At 45.9% G+C, this 23,286-nt stretch overlaps 1 protein-coding gene across 11 annotated transcripts in view; it reads left to right on the top strand.

The window, feature by feature from the left end:
- LOC148451010 (uncharacterized) overlaps positions 1–23,286 on the top strand; it is a 130,604-nt gene that overhangs the window by 61,300 nt on the left and 46,018 nt on the right. For 10 of the 11 annotated variants that reach the window (XM_088462382.1, XM_088462385.1, XM_088462387.1 and 7 more), the window contains 5 exons: positions 12,904–13,044; positions 13,260–13,382; positions 13,469–13,588; positions 13,780–13,932; positions 16,297–16,389. In XM_088462382.1, the coding sequence (XP_088318508.1) occupies positions 12,904–13,044; positions 13,260–13,382; positions 13,469–13,588; positions 13,780–13,932; positions 16,297–16,389 (630 nt within the window). The remainder of the gene's footprint in view (positions 1–12,903; positions 13,045–13,259; positions 13,383–13,468; positions 13,589–13,779; positions 13,933–16,296; positions 16,390–23,286) is intronic. The other variant, XM_088462384.1, reaches the window with a different exon arrangement.

The raw sequence follows: 23,286 nt of genomic DNA on the forward strand, positions 1-23,286 counted from the left end.
ACATTCAACATGGTGGAGTTTGCCCAGTTCCATTCCAGGCCCCTCCAGGGGCAGATTCTTTCGGAGTGGAACGGGTTATCTCACCGGCTCCGTTCTCAGATGCTGGTCTTGTCCCCGGAGGTGCGCCGGTCTCTGGCGTGGTGGCTTCAGTCAGCTCATCTCATCCAGGGTCGCCCCTTTTGGATCCCGGACTGGGTTCTGCTGACAACAGATGCCAGTCTCCGGGGTTGGGGGGCAGTGACCGGCTTGTTGTCTCTTCAGGGCCGTTGGTCGGCGGAGGAAGCCGTCCTTCCCATAAACGTTCTAGAGCTGCGGACAGTGTACCGTGCTCTACTGTCGTCAGGCACTGTTCTTCACGGAAGAGCAGTTCAGGTGCAATCGGACAATGCTACCACAGTGGCGTACATAAATCACCAGGGAGGGACTCGCAGTCGAGCTGCGATGTCGGAGGTGTCTCAGATCCTGGCTTGGGCGGAGTGCCACCTTCCGGCAATCTCGGCAGTCTTCATCCCGGGAGTCCTCAATTGGGAGGCGGACTTCCTCAGCCGTCACAACGTGCATCCTGGGGAATGGTCGCTTCACCCAGAGGTGTTTCAACTTCTCGTGGACGAATGGGGACTGCTGGAGTTGGACCTGATAGCGTCCCGTCAGAACTGCAAGTTTCCCGTGTACGGCTCAAGGACAAGAGATGCAGGCGCAAGCCTAGTGGACGCGCTGTCTGTGAAATGGATGTTTCACCTAGTGTACCTGTTCCCTCCGATCTCCCTGCTACCTCGGGTACTCAGAAAAATCAAACAGGATGGGGGCACGTTTCTGCTGGTGGCCCAGACGTCCTTGGTACTCCGATCTCAGGAGCTTGTCCGTAGACGCTCCCTTCCTTTTGCCTCAGAGTCGGGACCTGCTTTCTCAGGGGCCCTGCCTTTACCCGGCTGTCTTTGACGGCGTGGCTCTTGGGACAGCCGTCTTAAGGTACCCGGGGTTTTTCTAACTCTGTCATCAGTATCATGCTGAGGGCGCATAAGCCTGCCTCTGCACGAATTTTCCACAGAGTGTGGCACACTTACATTCAGTGGTGTGAGTCCAGAAACTTTGATCCTCAGGTGTACAGGGTTTCTAGGATTTTGGCATTTCTGCAGTCAGGTCTTGACCTGGGCTTAAGTCTTGCTTCCCTGAAGGTTCATGTATCGGCTCTGTCTGTATGGTTCAAAAGTCGAATCGCTACACTGCCTGATGTTCGCACCTTTTTCCAAGGTGTTCTTAGAATTCAACCTCCCTTTGTGCCTCCAGTGGCTCCATGGGACTTGGCGGTGGTTCTTCAGGGTCCTGCAGGGACCTCCCTTTGAGCCTCTTGAGTCCGTTGACCTCAAGTGGTTAACACTGAAAACTGTTTTTCTCCTGGCAATTGCTTCGGCCAGGAGGGTATCCGAGTTGGGGGCACTTTCCTGTAGTCCCCCCTTCCTAATTTTTCACCAGGACAGGGCTGTGCTTCGTACTCTTCTTGAGTTTTTGCCTAAAGTAGTCTCTAAGTTCCACATCAATCAGGAACTTGTGGTACCAGCTTTTCAATCTCCTGATCTTACAGCTGGCGAGGCTTCGTTGGACGTTGTCCGTGCTCTAAGAGTTTATGTTGATCGGACGGCTTCTGTAAGAAAGTCCGATTCCTTGTTTGTCCTCTTTGGTTTTCATAAGAGGGGTTGGCCTGCCAACAAACAAACGTTGACTTTGTTCTGTTATTAGGGAGGCTTATATACAGGAAAGTTTACCTGTTCCAGCCTCTGTTAAGGCTCATTCCACTCGGTCTGTGGGTCCTTCTTGGGCTGCTAGACGTGGTGCCTCCGCTGTTCAGCTGTGCAAGGCAGCCACTTGGTCTTCAATTCAGACATTTTTGAGGTTTTAATGCGTTTGACACCTGTGCCTCTCAGGATGCATCCTTCGGGCGCAGGATTCTCCTTTCTGCTCAGGAGCGTCCCCGCCCTTAGTTGAACTGCTTTGGGACATCCCCAAGGTCAACCCTATGGACCCTGAAGTAGAAAACAAGAGATATGGTAAGAACTTACCTTTGTTATCTCTGTTTCTACGAAGTCCATAGGGTGCACAGGGCGCCCGCCCTGACGCACCTGGCTTCAAATGGGCTGTATGGCTGGTCACCGGTTTTCCGTCTCCCATTTCTGTGAGTATGGTTTCTTGTGTTGCGCTCTTGGATAGCGGATGTTGATTCCAAAAAGGGTTTGGAATGCTTGCCTTTTAATGGACAGGTCCTGTTTGGCCCTGATCTGGACCAAATTGTGGCCACGCTGGCAGCAGCTAAATCTGCGTGTCTGCCATCGGCTACAGTCCCATCAGGGTCTGGGGCTTTGTCCTTTTGGCCCTATAGGGTCCAGGGTAAGTCCAAAATACAGTCTTCCTTCTCTCTGTTTCGTCTCCTCCTCCGGCCTTGGCTGCTTACCAACTGAGGTGCCTGTGGCTCGGGAGCGGCGTATAGAGGAGGACGGACCCAAGTGCATCCCGGGAGCAGTGAAAGCTTTAACTGCGTGGTGCCCGTGGATCCAGATTCAACTATATCCCAAGGTCAACCCTGTGGACCCTATGGACTTCGTAGAAACAGAGATAACAAAGGTAAGTTCTTACCATATCTCTTGTTATCAGTATGGATAGTAATGTGACTATACAATATACAATGTATCAGTATGGATAGTAATGTGACTATACAATATACAATGTATCAGTATGGATAGTAATGTGACTACAATATACAATGTATCAGTATGGATAGTAATGTGGCTATACAATATACAATGTATCAGTATGGATAGTAATGTGGCTATACAATATACAATGTATCAGTATGGATAGTAATGTGACTACAATATACAATGTATCAGTAGTGTTCCCTCTAGCTCCGGCGGGAGGCAGGGCGCCGGAGCTAGAGAGGGCATGTCCGTGCGCGCGCGTGACCGAGAAGGGGGCGTGGTCATCGAAAAGGGGGCGTGTCTACAAGACGCGTCCCCTTATCGTCACTCTTGGGGGCGTGCCCGGCACTTACGGACACGCCGGGCAGCCCCCAAGCCCTGCAGACAGGGAGAATAGATGCCGGGCGCATGCGTCCGGCGTCTATTCTCCGGCGGTGACCGGGTCACCGCACATTTCTTCACCCGCGGGACACTGCGACCCGCGGGTGAAGACGGTTCCCGCAGGCTGTTAGGGCAGGACGCTTTTTGCCCTCCTTCTGGGGGGCAGGGCGCTTTTTGCCTTCCAGAAAGAGGGCAGGGCGCCGCGCCCCGCTAAAACAGCCTAGCGGGAACACTACAATGTATTAGTATGGATAGAGCCATGGCGTGCTGGCCCGATAATCTGGAGGCGTCTCTGGACACTAACTCTTCAGCTGAGCAGGTGGAGTTAGTGGGCAATCTCAGAGACTCAGCCACGTACATTAATGAGGCAGCCTTAGATATAGGTCTCCTCACTTCAAGAATCTCCTCGGCAGCAGTAGCGGCTCGCCGCTTCCTGTGGTTGCGCTCTTGGAAAGCGGATGTTGATTCCAAAAAGGGTTTGGAATGCTTGCCTTTTAATGGACAGGTCCTGTTTGGCCCTGATCTGGACCAAATTGTGGCCACGCTGGCAGCAGCTAAATCTGCGTGTCTGCCATCGGCTATAGTCCCATCAGGGTCTGGGGCTTTGTCCTTTCGGCCCTATAGGGTCCAGGGTAAATCCAAAATACAGTCCTTTCTGAGACAATCAGGGGCCAAGAAATCTGCCAAGCCAAAGAAGCAGGCTTAGAGTACAAGACGTCCTACTCCCAAGTCGGACGATAAGCCTTCAGCCTGAAGGGACGGGCCTCCCCTTGGGGGACCCCAGAGTCGGAGGCCAACTTCTTCAGTTCCCCCAGTGCTAGTGTCTGACTACCACGGGCCCTTGGGTAAGAGAAGTGGTCTCTCGTGGGGTACGCCCTCTCCTTCCGGCGAAGGCCTCCCAGCCGGTATTTCACCACAGGCCTTCAGTCAGATCAAAACAAAGCCCTGGAATTCCGGAAAGTGTTGCACTCTATGATCCAGGCTGGAGTTACAGTGCCTGTTCCGTTGCCCCAGAGGGGAGCGGGGTATTACTACAATCTCATTCTGTTAAAGAAACCCAATGGGTCTTACCGGCCCATCCTCAACCTCAAGTCCCTCAACAAGTCCTTGAGGGTTCCTCCATTCCATCATTTTGGCAATGGAGCCTGGGGATTTTATGGTGTCGCTTACTAATTCAGGATACTTACTTGCATATCCCCATCAGCACACCAGCGTTTCCTCAGGTGTGCAGTGGTCGATCAACATTTCCAGTTTCAGGCACTGCCCTTTGGTCTGGTCACAGCGCCTCGAGTGTTTACCAAAGTCATGGTGGTCATGGCAGCCCACCTGCGTATGCAGGGGGTTCGCTTGTTATCCTATCTGGACGAGCTCCTGTTTTTGGCAGGGTCTCCAGAGATGCTTCAGTGCCATCTGCAACTGACAATATCTGTGTTGCAGAATCACGGCTGGCTGATAATCTGGAAGAAGTTATCCCTGGTTCCCTCACAGAGGGTGCTCCATTTCGGAGCCCTGTTGGAGTCCCAACATAAGAGGATCTTTGTGACAGAGGAATGATCTCTGCATTACAGGCAAAGGTACGCAGTTGCCTGCAGAGTCGCCGAGTGTCTATTCACTCGGCAATGAGGTTACTGGGTTCGATGTTTGATATGGTGGTGTATACTCAGTTTTACTCCAGACCTCTGCAGAAATTTATCCTCTCCAGATGGACTGGGTTGCCCCATCGGATAAAGACACAGACAATAGTGCTTTCCCCGGAGGTACGTCTGGCCTGGTGGCTGCAGAAGGCTCACCTAAACAAGAGACGCCCCTTTTTTATATTGCGGACTGGGTCTCCGAGGCTGGGGAGCAATGACGGGTCAGGCGGAAGGCGCTGACACCCTAGGGGGTCTTCAAATCTATCCGGACCTGTCTGCTGCTACTCTGTCTAAAAGGCGTACTTTCCAGTCCATTGCCACAGCTCTAAGGGACAGTGACATCACATATCGCCGGGGGTTCCCCGTGAAGCTCCTGGTTAGCTACGGGTCCTCCTCATGTTATTTCCACTGTAGAAGTCGGAGTTAAGCTTTTGGTGGAATGGGACTTTACAGTCCCTACTCGAGCTGCCGGTTCCAGCGGTCAAGTAACCCAGGACTGGTCTGAAGCCACGTGAGAATACTCCACACATACAGCTACTGTGTTGATCATGTTGTGTTCATTTCAGTGATGTTTCTTCTATATAACCAGAGATTTTGCATGTGATAATTATCTCTTATGTTTTACCTTGTGCTCTCCCGCCTGATTGCGCTATACTTTGTAGTAACCATTTGCTTATATGCATAACGTGCTAGTTTAAGGGTCTTCTTTACTATTAAGAAATGAGGAGAGGGAATTTATAAGAGTTATTTTTCCCTTACAGTTGTGATAGTCTTAATTCTGGGGCCCCTCTCTGGTACATTTTCATTTCCCTACCTATGTTTAATGTTCACTATCTATGTTTAATGCTATCTTGTGCGATTCAGATTTAGAAGTTTCCTGTAATATCAGCACTTTTGTAGTTTTGCGGGTTTAGCGACTCCACGTTTATTCTGTTTTCTGAGTGTATGACTTTGTGTTAGTTTCTGGAAACGGCTATTGTACGTTTTTGACCCCTAAAGAGGTCTGAATAGTTAATACGCACTATGCCTTACTGTGTGTAATGATTTCGTTATACTTCCATATATATATATATATGTCGTTCACTTATGTTTGTATTTTGTTATTGATCTGCTGCATGGGTGGCCTTTGTCACAGGCCACGTTCCACCATGTTTTTGGTTTTGCCGTTTTCTACCCCCACGGCAAACATTGTAGCCCTCATTTTTTAGGCTATCTCAGTTTCCCCAATGTTTTCCCCTTTTTATTATTTATAATTTTATTGTTCTCCCTTGTGTCTCTCTTTTTGTCCACTTTACTATGCTTTCGCTAGATACTCTGGGTATTCACGTCGAATTTGATGGCCTCGTTTATAGAACATAGATTATGGTTCAATTTTTTTCCTTAAATGTTCAAGGTCTAAACTCCCCTAACAAACGTAGGCTAGCTTTGTCCACCTTCCATAGACATAGAGCTAAAGTTGTAGCATTACAAGAGTCCCATTTTTCATCTTTAGCCCCGCAGTTATTGAAGGATGCGACACATAGTGTTGCATACTATGCTAATGGTCCACTTAAAAGGAATGGTGTGGCATTGTTATTTCATAAATCAGTGTCCTTCACTCTAACTAATAAGTTGGAAGACAAGAATGGTCGCTATTTGATATTAGTAGGCCAGTTGGATGGCAAAGAGGTCACATTAGTCTCTCTTTACGCCCCTAATACACGCCAAATTCCATTTCTTAGACGAGTGTTTGAGGCTGTCCACCAGATCAGATGTGGTCACACGATTATAATGGGTGATTTTAATTTAGTCCCTGATATTCGGTTAGATAAGTCATCATCTCATGATTCTGGAGTAAGTAGCGGTAACACTGATACATCAACTTTACTGCAGACGCTCATGGCAGAATTTGACTTATATGACGTGTGGTGAGTCTGTTCTCCTTCTGTGAAAGACTGGACGTTTTTCTCACATGTACACAATACATACTCGCGTATTGATCTGATTTTACTAGATAAACATTCGCTCCAACACACTCGCCAATCTAAAATCATACCTATTGTCTGGTCTGACCATGCTTCGATAACGTGGACTTGGGATAGACATAATACTAGAATTCAACCTAGACCATGGCGCTTACCCGAGCATTTACTATCTTCCCCAGAAGTTGCTAAACCTTTAGCGGAAGCCTTGGAATCGTATTGGTCAACTAATGAGCCACAAGACACTTCCATCCCAACATACTGGTGTGCGCTCAAAGCTGTTCTTCGTGGAGTGGCCATTCAAACTAGTTCTCGACTTGAGACAATATTTGCTCAGTCAATCTGAACTGGAATTGCGCTTAGCACAGGTTGAATCTTTAAATAGAGCCCGTCCGATTCACCTCCTTAAAAGGGAGCTGGCTTCTATTCGAAACCAGCTTCAGAAGCTGTTTTTGGCTTTCTTAGCACGTAAATTGAGTAAACGTCAGGCCAGAAATAGGATTAAATATCTTATCACACCCAATAATAAGAAATTGCTTAATCCCGCTGAGATCGCCAACGCCTTTTCTGAATACTATGCTGGACTATACAATCTTCATACTGACAGTACTACAACACAACCATCTAGCGCCTCTATTTCTTCTATTCTACATGATATTATTATTCCTCAGTTAGGAGAGGAGGCTTTAGTAGCTTTAAACGCTCCCTGAACTGACCAAGAAACTCTGATTGTTATTAAGGCACTGCCTAAGGGGGAAGTCCCCTGGTCCGGACGGGTTTACTAATTCATTCTATAAACATTTTGCGAATTCTATCTCCTTCATACTTCTTTATATAATTTTGCTTCGGGTCAGGTCAGTTTTCCAGCAGAGATGCTGGAAGCTCAAATTATTATCTTACCTAAACCAGGAAAACCTCCTATTTCCTAATTTCGGCCCAAAACCCTACTCCACTCCGATATTAAAATTTATGCCAAAATGTTAGCCACACGTTTGGCCTCTTTAATTCCTCATTTGATCCATCCGGACCAGGTGGGTTTCGTCGACGGCAGACAAGCATCGGACAACACACGCAGAGTGTTTGATTTAGCAGAGCTGATGTTGAGGCGGCGCAAGGCGTTCATTCTTCTTTCCCTAGACGCTGAGAAGGCGTTTGATCGCCTCCATTGGCAGTTTCTCTATGAATAATGCATTTTGGTTTTTAGGGCGCTATATTGCAGTCTGTTAAGGCGCTTTTACAGCAACCCCACAGCTAGGGTGTTTAGCAACGGCTTTTTATCATCCCCGTTTAACACTAGGAATGGTACAAGACGGGGTTGTCCCCTATCTCCACTTATGTATATATTCGCTATCGGACCATTAGCATCAGCAATTAGAAATTCCCCATCATTTCCTGGGGTGAAAGTTGGCTCAACTTCTCACAAATTATGTCTGTTTGCAGACGATGTTCTATTGTTTGTTACCAGCCCGGTTTCTTCATTGCCCAAACTTCATGGATTACTAGACAAATACAGTGCAGCTTCTCTACATAAACTCAACGCCACCAACATATCTCATCTTGTTTTGTCTCGTTTACAAGCCCAATACAGATTCAACTGGAAAACGAACTATCTCCTCTATCTCAGTATTAATATACCAAATCGACTAGACGACTTTGCTCAGATAAATTTTGATCCAAGTCTTAAACATATATAGCGGAACTGTTACATAATTGGTCGGGTTTTGAGGTTTCCTGGCTGGGTCGTCTTGCGGCATTCAAAATGATGATTTTGCCAAAGTTAATGTACCTATTCCGCACCATTCATTTTTCGGTCCCGAAACAAACATTACCTAATTAAGGCCCGTAAATTAATAGTGTCTTACATCTGGGAGGGTAAAACACCACGACTAGCTTACCAGCGCTTGACTAAACTTAGGAATCAGGGGTGGCTGCAAATTCCAGACTTAGTTTTGTATCAGTCAGCATGCTTAGTATCACAAATTAGTGATTGGTTTCTTCCCCCCAACACTAAACCTTGGGTTGACTTAGAAAGGGCATTATTAGATGACTACCCTTTGGTGGATTTAATTTGGACACTCAAACAAATGCGCCCCGTACTAAAATATATCCCTAGAGCTATTATTGACTCTCTTAAAAGTTGGGATGATATGGTACTTCAGCCTAAACGTATTTAACTACCAGCTAAAACTTTATCCTTAGCAGCTATAGCCCGTTTAATACCTGATTTACCAGTAACGCTTTGGCGTTCCTGAGGGATACAATCCATCGCAGACATCTCGAGTTCTTCCTCGCTCAGCCCATTTTCTGAAATACAATCCCAATTTCAGCTGCCGCCGGGAGAATTATTGACTTCTCTCCCAATTCAGCATTGGGTGGTTAGTACCACTAAAGTGTGCAGTTCCTTGGAATTACCCTTGGCAGTTATTTTGGCTAAATTGACAAGAGGTAACTCTATGGGTTCTATTGGTTTTTGGTATTCCATGTGTTTTGAGGCTAGACCTCCAGTCAAAACCAAGGGCCTCATTCAGACCCGCTCGCAAGCGGGTCAATGGTGGGGCACTGCGCACCCGCAAGCCCTGGAGCGAGCAAGAAATTCTCTCACTCCGGGGCTCGCTACAAAAGGGGCGGCTGTCGATGTTGATCGACAGCTCGCCCCGTGTTGTAGGCGTTGGGGGGGGGTGGCCAGACAAACGCTGGCCGTTTGTAGGCGGCCCTACTGACATCACTAGTGATGTCATTAGGGAGCTTCCTGCTCTGCTAGAGCAGGAAGCTGCCTGGGGCTTGCTGTACACGAGACCCTTGAAAGGGTCTTGTCGCAAGCCCTAATGGTCGCGATGGTCGAGACCATCGCGAACATCACCTAGTCACTTGCCACCCACAGCTTAGCGAGCGCCCAGGAGGCCACCTTTCAAAAGAAAAGCAGCCGCCCTCATTCAGAGCGAGCGCTCGCATTTTGCGAGCGGCTCTGAATGATGTCCCAAGTCCCAAGCTCAGTGGGAGTCAGATCTTCAGGAAGGCCTATACTCCCCAGCAATGGGAATCTATTGACACCACAGCCCACAAACTGTCCAAATGTTATAACCATTTGGAGTTACGATATAAAATACTCCATAGGTTATACTTCACCCCAGCCAGACTACACGTAATATGGCCTGGGCAGTCATAATGTTGCTGGAGATGCAATGTGAATGTTGGAGGCGTATTCCATATTTTCTGGAGCTGTTCCCATCTCCAGGCTCTATGGTAAGATTTATTTGATTTGATTTCCAAGGTTTTGAAAGTGAGTATACAGCCATCCCGTTCTCTGGCACTACTATACATTAACCCTTTATGTATGTCCAAAAGTGACTGTTATATAGTGGGTCATAATTTAATAGCAGCTAAGACAGCAATAGCACAATTATGGAAATCCTCTACTCTTCCTACTATCCATAAGATTATCCCTAATTAGGTACAATTTACTTTTCTAATGGAAACAGCAGATGTTGCTTCTTCACCGATGATGCTATGGTTTATGTGGCATGAATATGTAACTGATGGTGAGGGTGTGGACCTTCTGCTTAGGGATATGCCCTCCGTATGAGGAATTATTTATATTATTAGTCTTTATTCTGATTTTGGTATTATCTTATTTATTGTTATCCGTCTGATTATTATATTAACGAATTTCTACTTTTTCTTGTTTTGACTACGATATAGAGACATATTCAATTAGAGGCGAAGTTTTGAAACGGGTGAAACGTACTGAAAGAATTGGGGAAATCAGTCTGCACCCCAGAAAAGGATGCACTAACATAGGGAGTCACTATAGATGTGTACTAATAGCCCTAATAACATAGGGAATCACTATAGATGTGTACTAATAGCCCTAATAACATAGGGAATCACTATAGATGTGTACTAGTAGCCCTAATAACATAGGGAATCACTATAGATGTGTACTAGTAGCCCTAATAACATAGGGAATCACTATAGATGTGTACTAATAGCCCTAATAACATAGGGAATCACTATAGATGTGTACTAATAGCCCTAATAACATAGGGAATCACTATAGATGTGTACTAATAGCCCTAATAACATAGGGAATCACTATAGATGTGTACTAATAGCCCTAATAACATAGGGAATCACTATAGATGTGTACTAATAGCCCTAATAACATAGGGAATCACTATAGATGTGTACTAATAGCCCTAATAACATAGGGAATCACTATAGATGTGTACTAATAGCCCTAATAACATAGGGAATCACTATAGATGTGTACTAATAGCCCTAATAACATAGGGAATGACTATAGATGTGTACTAATAGCCCTAATAACATAGGGAATCACTATGTGTACTAATAGCCCTAATAACATAGGGAATCACTATAGATGTGTACTAATAAACCTAATAACATAAGGAATCACTATAGATGTGTACTAATGGTCCTAATAACATAGGGAATCACTATAGATGTGTACTAATAGCCCTAATAACATAGGGAATCACTATAGATTTGTACTAATAGCCCTAATAAAGCTATTTTGGGTACTTAAGCTGTGTAAATTGCTGGCTATTAGCGTCTAGGTAAAAGTGGTGAAGAATGGCATAAAGCTGTATTTTCTGGTGAAAATAAGTAGTCCTGTCACGTTTGGGGTACTTGAAAATGGGCGCTAGCATGTTTTTATGTCTCTAAAGGAACTTTTTAAAAACGTGAAAAATCCACCTGCTGCATGCACTTGCAATCCCAAAAACACAGACCCACCTTTGGGGACCCCCAAGAAGTCTATTTCGAAACTTTTAATGTTTATCCCCCCACTTTTTAAATTTTCACCCCAAAAATGACATGTCTTTTTTGGGGTGTTCTTAGGTTGTTGTTTTTTTGCAGATTTGTCCTTGGGGGGGCTGTCCCAAGGGGTCTGAGTTGTTTCCCCACGTTTGCATCCAAAAATAAAGATTTTGCATTTCTTTTCACCAGCTATTAATTGGAGAATATTTTTTGGAGATTTGTTTCCGCTTAGGCGAAATTGTCCTGGAATTGAATTTGGCAAATTTTTCACAAAAAAAAAACAGGCGAATATGACTTTTCACCTCTAATTGAATTCCCCTCATTATGTTTATTTTTGTGTATTGTGGTACAGGTTGAGTCTCCCATATCCAAATATTCCTAAATACGGAATTATTTGGCATGACTGAGATAATGAAACTTTGATTTTTGATGGTTCAATGTACATAAACTTTGTCTATGGCACAAATTATTAAAAATATTGTATAAAATGACCTTCAGGCTGTGTCTATGAAACATAAATGAATTTGATTTCTGTATACAAACTTTGCTTGAGTCACAAAATTATTGAAAATATTGTATAAAATGACCTGCAGGCTGTGTGTCTAAGGTGTATATAACACATAAACGCATTATGTGTGTATATTTGGGTCCCATTGCCAAGATATTTCATTATGGTATGCAAATATTCCAAAATACGGAATATTCCGTTATCCAAAATACCCCTGGTCCCAAGCATTTTGGAAATGGGAGACTCAACCTGTACCTTCCCTCTCTCCCCTCCCTTTTTTGTTTTTTGTATATTTTTCCCCTTATTTTATTTTAATTTATGTTGTTTTATTGCGATCATTACAATTATTAGTATTGTGGTTTTCTTTATTTTGTTACTGTATTTGTGTTTTTCTTTTTTAAAAATTCAATAACATTTATTGAAAAAAAATAAAATAAGGGATTTCTTTCTGACCTACAGTACAGAGCAATGCGTACAAGGCTTATTGTTCTCTGCGCATGAGAATATGTGTGACTAGCAACACTTAGCGCATCTAATGTTACAACTGTGTATATATATATATATATATATATATATATATATATATATATGGATTATACAAATCTATGGTGAGTATGAGGCCAAACGACACATTCCCTCGCTGGTACAATTTATTTCTGTTTATACGCTCCTTAATGCTGACACATACATAATAAGCAAATACAAGTATGGCTCCTTGGCAGCCATTTTGTTTCCCTATAACAGAGCGCCGGTTGCTGATATGGAGGAGAAGCAGAATACTGCTCCATGTCCGTGATGGACTGGGAGAGCGGCTTTTGGCTATGACATCAGACAACTGAGGCGCAGGAAATAAAGCCTCCACCTCCCTCTGCCCTTTGATGAGGGTGTTTCTGGAGCTCACGCAATGTGACTACTCCATGTTACAGTGATGCCTTCTCTGTGTATTACAGATCTGACGCGCCTGCCCGGTGTAATGAGCGCAGCGAAGAGGCCGGCCATGGAAGCCTCTGCTCGTGCTGCCAGCAGCTGTTCCCCCAGCCGCTATGACATGTGGAGACCACTTGGGGAGCTGCAGAGACCCCCCGCAGATGGTATGTGTTCTACCAACAGATGTACTGGTACGGCCTCTTAGGTTCAGTTACGTATTGCCCATTGTCCCCTTCCACCGGTTACATTCTGTAGCCTATGTCATTCTAGTCCTATTACGGAGCATAGGAGCCCCCCTTCCCCTTGTAGTTATTATAATCCCATTGTACAGCAGAGAAGCCCACCAATGGTAGTGAAGTATACAATGGTATTTTTGCAGATCAGCCAATTGGAAAGTCCCATTTGATGAGTGTGATGGACTGCGTAAGGAAGATCCCCAGCTGTCGGCCCAACCCTCCCATTTGTGGCCCGGATCCGGACCTCAGCCGGACCTGTACGCAGAGTGAGCGCCATCAGCCAGTGTATTCCGCCACCGATGGTCTCTGAGCATTTATCTGATGGTGTTGTTACTCTTTCTGACCTGTCCAGGCAGCAGCACAGAAGGGAAGCTGATAACTGTAAAAGAGGAGAAGGGCTTGAGCCCCTGCCTGCCGGCCTCCAGTCAGTGGTTACAGCCGCCACATCACCCTGATACCCCGGAGCCACCAGGTGATCACCCAGCTCTGTTCTTCTGCTTGTAAGCTGAGGTCTGGGCAGTATTTATTGCAGCAGTCACCAGGGGTGGGGTGTCAGTATTTCACATACGAGGGTCCCCAGGTTCAGCTGTGTGAGGGAGTACTTCAGGTAGGTGTTCACTTTAATAGGGTCTCTGCTATAACACTGTCTGTATATCCATCTAGGATCCGCGGCCACAAACGTCCATCTGAGTGGTCTGATGAGGCTCATGGAGGAGATCCCATGTGCGGACTCCAGCAGCTCGTCCAGAGCCATGTACAGCATTGCGGTGGGCCAAGCTCTGGCCAAGAGATCGGAGAGACACCATTACTGTAACGGTGAGAAGCAAATGTCCTGCAGAACGTCGGAGATTGTAAGCTCATTGGGTCAGGGCTGGATTTTGTAGCTGAACAATGTATTTCGTGGTATAATGTGACGGGTTCTGGCCGCTCTGTAACACTGACCCACAACCGGTGGCCATAAGTGCCGGAACTTTGGCTGCAGTCGTGGCTGATTGGTGTCCTGGATTATTTAATGTGATTTATTGGTCCAAAGTATATAAAGACCTAACACCGAATCTTGGAGCAGGGTGGAATCAGACTGGAGTCCACGCAATGTGATCCAGGCGCTGTATAAATTAAATTCTAAAAAAATCATATAAATTAATTTATTTGGAAAGCAATTTAGTAAAAACAGGGACCAAAGATGAGCTCTACCAGGCCCCTTTATGGGCACAATTTAAAAGAAATAGTCTGTGCTGCATGAAATACATTCTTTTACCAAGAGACTGGCATTACTGTCATTATCCGTGTTTTTTTATTACTTTTTTGTCTGGTATTTGTGGTTTGCGTTTAGAAGAGTAGTGTGAACAGATCACCAGTGACCTCTCTCTGAGGAGTAGTGTGAACAGATCACCAGTGACCTCTCTCTGAGGAGTAGTGTGAACAAATCACCAGTGACCTCTCTCTGAGGAGTAGTGTAAACAGATCACCAGTGACCTCTCTGAGGAGTAGTGTGAGCAGATCACCAGTGACCTCTCTCTGAGGAGTAGTGTGAGCAGATCACCAGTGACCTCTCTCTGAGGAGTAGTGTGAGCAGATCACCAGTGACCTCTCTCTGAGGAGTAGTGTAAACAGATCACCAGTGACCTCTCTGAGGAGTAGTGTGAGCAGATCACCAGTGACCTCTCTCTGAGGAGTAGTGTGAGCAGATCACCAGTGACCTCTCTCTGAGGAGTAGTGTGAGCAGATCACCAGTGACCTCTCTCTGAGGAGTAGAGTGAGCAGATCACCAGTGACCTCTCTCTGAGGAGTAGTGTGAGCAGATCACCAGTGACCTCTCTCTGAGGAGGAGTAGTGTGAACAGATGACCAGTGACCTCTCTCTGAGGAGTAGTGTGAGTAGATCACCAGTGACCTCTCTCTGAGGAGTAGTGTGAGCAGATCACCAGTGACCTCTCTCTGAGGAGTAGTGTGAGCAGATCACCAGTGACCTCTCTCTGAGGAGTAGTGTGAGCAGATCACCAGTGACCTCTCTGAGGAGTAGTGTGAGCAGATCACCAGTGACCTCTCTCTGAGGAGTAGTGTGAACAGATCACCAGTGACCTCTCTCTGAGGAGTAGTGTGAGTAGATCAGTGATCACTCTCTGAGGAGTTGTGTGAACAGATCACCATTGATCTCTGAGGAGTAGTGTGAGCAGATCACCAGTGACCTCTCTCTGAGGAGTAGTGTGAGCAGATCACCAGTGACCTCTTTCTGAGCAGTAGTGTGAGCAGATCACCAGTGACCTCTCTCTGAGGAGTAGTGTGAGCAGATCACCAGTGACCTCTCTGAGGAGAAGTGTGAGCAGATCACCAGTGACCTCTCTCTGAGGAGTAGTGTGAGCAGATCACCAGTGACCTCTCTGAGGAGTAGTGTGAGCAGATCACCAGTGACCTCTCTGAGGAGTAGTGTGAGCAGATCACCAGTGACCTCTCTCTGAGGAGTAGTGTGAGCAGATCACCAGTGACCTCTCTCTGAGGAGTAGTGTGAGCAGATCACCAGTGACCTCTCTCTGAGGAGTAGTGTGAGCAGATCACCAGTGACCTCTCTCTGAGGAGTAGTGTGAGCAGATCACCAGTGACCTCTCTCTGAGGAGTAGTGTGAGCAGATCACCAGTGACCTCTCTGAGGAGTAGTGTGAGCAGATCACCAGTGACCTCTCTGAGGAGTAGTGTGAGCAGATCACCAGTGACCTCTCTCTGAGGAGTAGTGTGAGCAGATCACCAGTGACCTCTCTCTGAGGAGTAGTGTGAGCAGATCACCAGTGACCTCTCTCTGAGGAGTAGTGTGAGCAGATCACCAGTGACCTCTCTGAGGAGTAGTGTGAGCAGATCACCAGTGACCTCTCTCTGAGGAGTAGTGTGAGCAGATCACCAGTGACCTCTCTGAGGAGTAGTGTGAGCAGATCACCAGTGACCTCTCTCTGAGGAGTAGTGTGAGTAGATCACCAATGACTTCTCTCTGAGTAGTGTGAGTAGATCACCTGTAACCTCTCTCTGAGGAGTAATGAGTAGATCACCAGTGACCTCTCTCTGAGGAGTAATGTGAGTAGATCACCAGTGACCTCTCTCTGAGGAGTAGTGTGAGTAGATCACCAATGACTTCTCTCTGAGGAGTAATGTGAGTAGATCACCTGTACAGAATTTTTCTCTTTGTCATTTAGATGATGGAAGTTTCCAGTCGGAGCTGAATGAAAATACCATTGCCTCGGTGGATTCTGTTTTTAGCGATGACACCAGCTGGTCGTCGGAGAACGGTAATGGACTTGTGTCACAGATCTTTTCTCCACTCTCTGCCCAGTGTAATCTCTTCACTTAATCTCATTTTCCCTCTGTCTGTGCCTGCACATTATGCCTATCTCTGCACCCTTCCGACGTCATACCCAGATGTCTTATCCTAGAAAGATGTAGGTCACCCTCTAGCTCCACCTCAATCACAAGTACACGTAGGTGAGAGATGAAATAATAACAGTAATCACCATAGATATACGGACTCCACGTGATAATGGGTCATCCAGCTATAGCCATATAGAAATTCTTGCACTCTTTAATGGCATCTATAATGAGATTTTCTATCCTCCAACTGTTATATGCCGATCTCAGCAACCAAGATAGAGGAGGATATAGAAATAAATGTTTATTTCATCTCTCACCTATGTGTACTTGTGATTGGGGGAGCGCCAGACGGTGATCTACATCAATTATATTTTTATGCTCTTTCGGGTAGTGGGTGTTGACTCCTATTGTAATATCACCTCTCGCACCAATTGTCAATAATTCCTTTATTATTATCCTAGAAAGATGCAGTATGTTTAATATATATGTTTGTTTTTTCTTTTAGTAATCTAATAGAAGATTGACTCTGTCATATAAAGGAATAGGCATTTGATAAGGGGAGGGGGAACATGGGGTATATGTAGAACATTGCTGTGTTGTCTCTATATTCAGAGGAGCATAATTAAAATGTGGACCAGCAGCTTATATGCTAATGTCTGCCACAGCTCAGCCAGCATAGAGCCGCCCACTACTGTTATCTCACATCTGTAATACCTCGTAGTCCTGTGTATACATCTGTAACATCAGCCACAGCTCAGCCAGGATAGAGACACCCACTACTGCTATCTCACATCTGTAATACCTCACAGTCCTGTGTATACATCTGTAACATCAGCCACAGCTCAGCCAGCATAGAGCCGCCCACTACTGTTATCTCACATCTGTAATACCTCATAGTCCTGTGTATACATCTGTAACATCAGCCACAGCTCAGCCAACATAGAGACACCCACTACTGCTATCTCACATCTGTAATACCTCATAGTCCTGTGTATACATCTGTAACATCAGCCACAGCTCAGCCAGCATAGAGACACCCACTACTGCTATCTCACATCCATAATACCTCACAGTCCTGTGTATACATCTGTAACATCAGCCACAGCACAGCCAGCATAGAGACACCACTACTGCTATCTCACATCTGTAATACCTCACAGTCCTGTGTATACATCTGTAACATCAGCCACAGCTCAGCCAGCATAGAGCCGCCCACTACTGCTATCTCACATCTGTAATACCTCAGTCCTGTGTATACATCAGTAACATCAGCCACAGCTCAGCCAGCATAGAGACACCCACTACTGCTATCTCACATCTGTAATACCTCACAGTCCTGTGTATACATCAGTAACATCAGCCACAGCTCAGCCAGCATAGAGACACCCACTACTATCTCACATCTGTAATACATCACAGTCCTGTGTATACATCTGTAACATCAGCCACAGCTCAGCCAGCATAGAGACACCCACTACTGCTATCTCACATCTGTAATACCTCACAGTCCTGTGTATACATCTGTAACATCAGCCACAGCACAGCCAGCATAGAGACACCCACTACTACTATCTCACATCTGTAATACCTCACAGTCCTGTGTATACATCTGTAACATCAGCCACAGCTCAGCCAGCATAGAGACACCCACTACTGCTATCTCACATCTGTAATACCTCACAGTCCTGTGTATACATCTGTAACATCAGCCACAGCACAGCCAGCATAGAGACCCACTACTGCTATCTCACATCTGTAATACCGCACAGTCCTGTGTATACATCTGTAACATCTGCCACAGCTCAGCCAGCATAGACACCCACTACTGCTATCTCACATCTGTAATACCTAACAGTCATGTGTATACATCTGTAACATCAGCCACAGCACAGCCAGCATAGAGACACCCACTACTGCTATCTCACATCTGTAATACCTCACAGTCCTGTGTATACATCTGTAACATCAGCCACAGCTCAGCCAGCATAGAGACACCCACTACTGCTATCTCACATCTGTAATACCTCACAGTCCTGTGTATACATCTGTAAGATCAGCCACAGCACAGCCAGCACAGAGACCCACTACTGCTATCTCACATCTGTAATACCTCACAGTCCTGTGTATACATCTGTAACATCAGCCACAGCACAGCCAGCATAGAGACCCACTACTGCTACCTCACATCTGTAATACCGCAGTCCTGTGTATACATCTGTAACATCAGCCACAGCACAGCCAGCATAGAGACCCACTACTGCTACCTCACATCTGTAATCCCTCACAGTCCTGTGTATACATCTGTAACATCAGCCACAGCACAGCCAGCATAGAGACCCACTACTGCTATCTCACATCTGTAATACATCACAGTCCTGTGTATACATCAGTAACATCAGTCACAGCTCAGCCAGCATAGAGACACCCACTACTGCTACCTCACATCTGTAATACCGCACAGTCCTGTGTATACATCTGTAACATCAGCCACAGCTCAGCCAGCATAGAGACACCCACTACTGCTATCTCACATCTGTAATACCTCACAGTTCTGTGTATACATCTGTAACATCAGCCACAGCACAGCCAGCATAGAGACACCCACTACAGCTATCTCACATCTGTAATACCTCTCAGTCCTGTGTATACATCTGTAACATCAGCCACAGCACAGCCAGCATAGAGACACCCACTACAGCTATCTCACATCTGTAATACCGCACAGTCCTGTGTATACATCTGTAACATCAGCCACAGCTCAGCCAGCATAGAGTCACTCACTACTGCTATCTCACATCTGTAATACCTCACAGTCCTGTGTATACATCAGTAACATCAGCCACAGCACAGCCAGCATAGAGACACCCACTACTGCTATCTCACATCTGTAATACCTCACAGTCCTGTGTATACATCTGTAACATCAGCCACAGCTCAGCCAGCATAGAGACCCCACTACTGCTATCTCACATCTGTAATACCTCAGTCCTGTGTATACATCTGTAACATCAGCCACAGCACAGCCAGCATAGAGACACCCACTACTGCTATCTCACATCTGTAATACCTCACAGTCCTGTGTATACATCAGTAACATCAGCCACAGCACAGCCAGCATAGAGCACCAACTACTGCTTTCTCACATCTGTAATACCTCACAGTCCTGTGTATACATCTGTAACATCAGCCACAGCACAGCCAGCATAGAGACACCCACTACTGCTATCTCACATCTGTAATACCTCACAGTCCTGTGTATACATCTGTAACATCAGCCATAGCTCAGCCAGCATAGAGACGCCACTACTGCTATCTCACATCTGTAATACCTCACAGTCCTGTGTATACATCTGTAAGATCAGCCACAGCACAGCCAGCATAGAGACACCCACTACTGCTACCTCACATCTGTAATACATCACAGTCCTGTGTATACATCAGTAACATCAGCCACAGCACAGCCAGCATAGAGACACCCACTACTGCTATCTCACATCTGTAATACCCCATAGTCCTGTGTATACATCTGTAACATCAGCCACAGCACAGCCAGCATAGAGACACCCACTACTGCTATCTCACATCTGTAATACCTCACAGTCCTGTGTATACATCTGTAACATCAGCCACAGCACAGCCAGCATAGAGACACCCACTACTGCTATCTCACATCTGTAATACCCCATAGTCCTGTGTATACATCTGTAACATCAGCCACAGCACAGCCAGCATAGAGACACCCACTACTGCTATCTCACATCTGTAATACCTCACAGTCCTGTGTATACATCTGTAACATCAGCCACAGCACAGCCAGCATAGAGATACCCACTACTGCTTTCTCACATCTGTAATACCTCAGTCCTGTGTATACATCAATAACACCAGCCACAGCTCAGCCAGCATAGAGACACCAACTACTGCTATCTCACATCTGTAACACCTCACAGTCCTGTGTATACATCTGTAATACCTCACAGTCCTGTGTATACATCTGTAACATCAGCCACAGCACAGCCAGCATAGAGACACCCACTACTGTTATCTCACATCTGTAATACCTCACAGTCCTGTGTATACATCTGTAACATCAGCCACAGCACAGCCAGCATAGAGACACCCACTACTGTTATCTCACATCTGTAATACCTCACAGTCCTGTGTATACATCTGTAACATCAGCCACAGCTCAGCCAGCATAGAGACACCCACTACTGCTATCTCACATCTGTAATACCTCACAGTCCTGTGTATACATCTGTAACATCAGCCACAGTACAGCCAGCATAGAGACACCCACTACTGCTATCTCACATCTGTAATACCTCACAGTCCTGTGTATACATCTGTAACATCTGCCACAGCTCAGCCAGCATAGAGACACCCACTACTGCTATCTCACATCTGTAATACCTCACAGTCCTGTGTATACATCTGAAATACCTCACAGTCCTGTGTATACATCTGTAACATTAGCCACAGCACAGCCAGCATAGAGACACCCACTACTGCTATCTCACATCTGTAATACCTCACAGTCCTGTGTATACATCTGTAATACCTCACAGTCCTGTGTATACATCTGTAATACCTCACAGTCCTGTGTATACATCTGTAACATCAGCCACAGCTCAGCCAGCATAGAGACACCCACTACTGCTATCTCACATCTGTAATACCTCACAGTCCTGTGTATACATCTGTAACATCAGCCACAGCACAGCCAGCATAGAGACACCGACTACTGCTATCTCACATCCGTAATACCTCACAGTCCTGTGTATACATCTGTAACATCAGCCACAGCACAGCCAGCATAGAGACACCGACTACTGCTATCTCACATCTGTAATACCTCAGTCCTGTATATACATCTGTAACATCAGCCACAGCACAGCCAGCATAGAGACACCCACTACTGCTATCTCACATCTGTAATACCTCACAGTCCTGTGTATACATCTGTAACATCAGCCACAGCTCAGCCAGCATAGAGACACCCACTACTGCTATCTCACATGTGTAATACCTCACAGTCCTGTGTATACATCTGTAACATCAGCCACAGCACAGCCAGCATAGAGACACCCACTACTTCTATCTCACATCTGTAATACCTCACAGTCCTGTGTATACATCTGTAACATCAGCCACAGCTCAGCCATAGAGACCCACTACTGCTATCTCACATCTGTAATACCTCACAGTCCTGTGTATACATCAGTAACATCAGCCACAGCTCAGCCAGCACAGAGACACCCACTACTGCTATCTCACATCTGTAATACCTCACAGTCCTGTGTATACATCAGTAACATCAGCCACAGCACAGCCAGCATAGAGACACCCACTACTGCTATCTCACATCTGTAATACCTCACAGTCCTGTATATACATCTGTAACATCAGCCACAGCACAGCCAGCATAGAGACACCCACTACTGCTTTCTCACATCTGTAATACCTCACAGTCCTGTGTATACATCAGTAACATCAGCCACAGCACAGCCAGCATAGAGACACCCACTACTGCTATCTCACATCTGTAATACCGCACAGTCCTGTGTATACATCTGTAATACCTCACAGTCCTGTGTATACATCAGTAACATCAGCCACAGCACAGCCAGTATAGAGGCACCCACTACTGCTATCTCACATCTGTAATACCTCACAGTCCTGTGTATACATCTGTAATACCTCACAGTCCTGTGTATACATCAGTAACATCAGCCACAGCTCAGCCAGCATAGAGACACCCACTACTGCTATCTCACATCTGTAATACCTCACAGTCCTGTGTATACATCTGTAACATCAGCCACAGCACAGCCAGTATAGAGACACCCACTACTGCTATCTCACATCTGTAATACCTCACAGTCCTGTGTATACATCTGTAATACCTCACAGTCCTGTGTATACATCTGTAAAATCAGCCACAGCACAGCCAGCATAGAGACACCCACTACTGCTATCTCACATCTGTAATACCTCACAGTCCTGTGTATACATCTGTAATACCTCACAGTCCTGTGTATACATCTGTAACATCAGCCACAGCTCAGCCAGTATAGAGACACCCACTACTGCTATCTCACATCTGTAATACCCCATAGTCCTGTGTATACATCTGTAACATCAGCCACAGCACAGCCAGCATAGAGACACCCACTACTGCTATCTCACATCTGTAATACCCCATAGTCCTGTGTATACATCTGTAAAATCAGCCACAGCACAGCCAGCATAGAGACACCCACTACTGCTATCTCACATCTGTAATACCTCACAGTCCTGTGTATACATCTGTAATACCTCACAGTCCTGTGTATACATCTGTAACATCAGCCACAGCTCAGCCAGTATAGAGACACCCACTACTGCTATCTCACATCTGTAATACCCCATAGTCCTGTGTATACATCTGTAACATCAGCCACAGCACAGCCAGCATAGAGACACCCACTACTGCTATCTCACATCTGTAATACCCCATAGTCCTGTGTATACATCTGTAACATCAGCCACAGCTCAGCCAGTATAGAGACACCCACTACTGCTATCTCACATCTGTAATACCCCATAGTCCTGTGTATACATCTGTAACATCAGCCACAGCACAGCCAGCATAGAGACACCCACTACTGCTATATCACATCTGTAATACCTCACAGTCCTGTGTATACATCAGTAACATCAGCCACAGCTCAGCCAGCATAGAGACACCCACTACTGCTATCTCACATGTGTAATACCTCACAGTCCTGTGTATACATCAGTAACATCAGCCACAGCTCAGCCAGCATAGAGACACC

This window comes from Taudactylus pleione, unplaced genomic scaffold (assembly GCF_031769625.1).
Source record: "Taudactylus pleione unplaced genomic scaffold, aTauple2 ptg001222l, whole genome shotgun sequence".
Classification (NCBI taxonomy): Eukaryota; Metazoa; Chordata; class Amphibia; order Anura; family Myobatrachidae; genus Taudactylus; species Taudactylus pleione.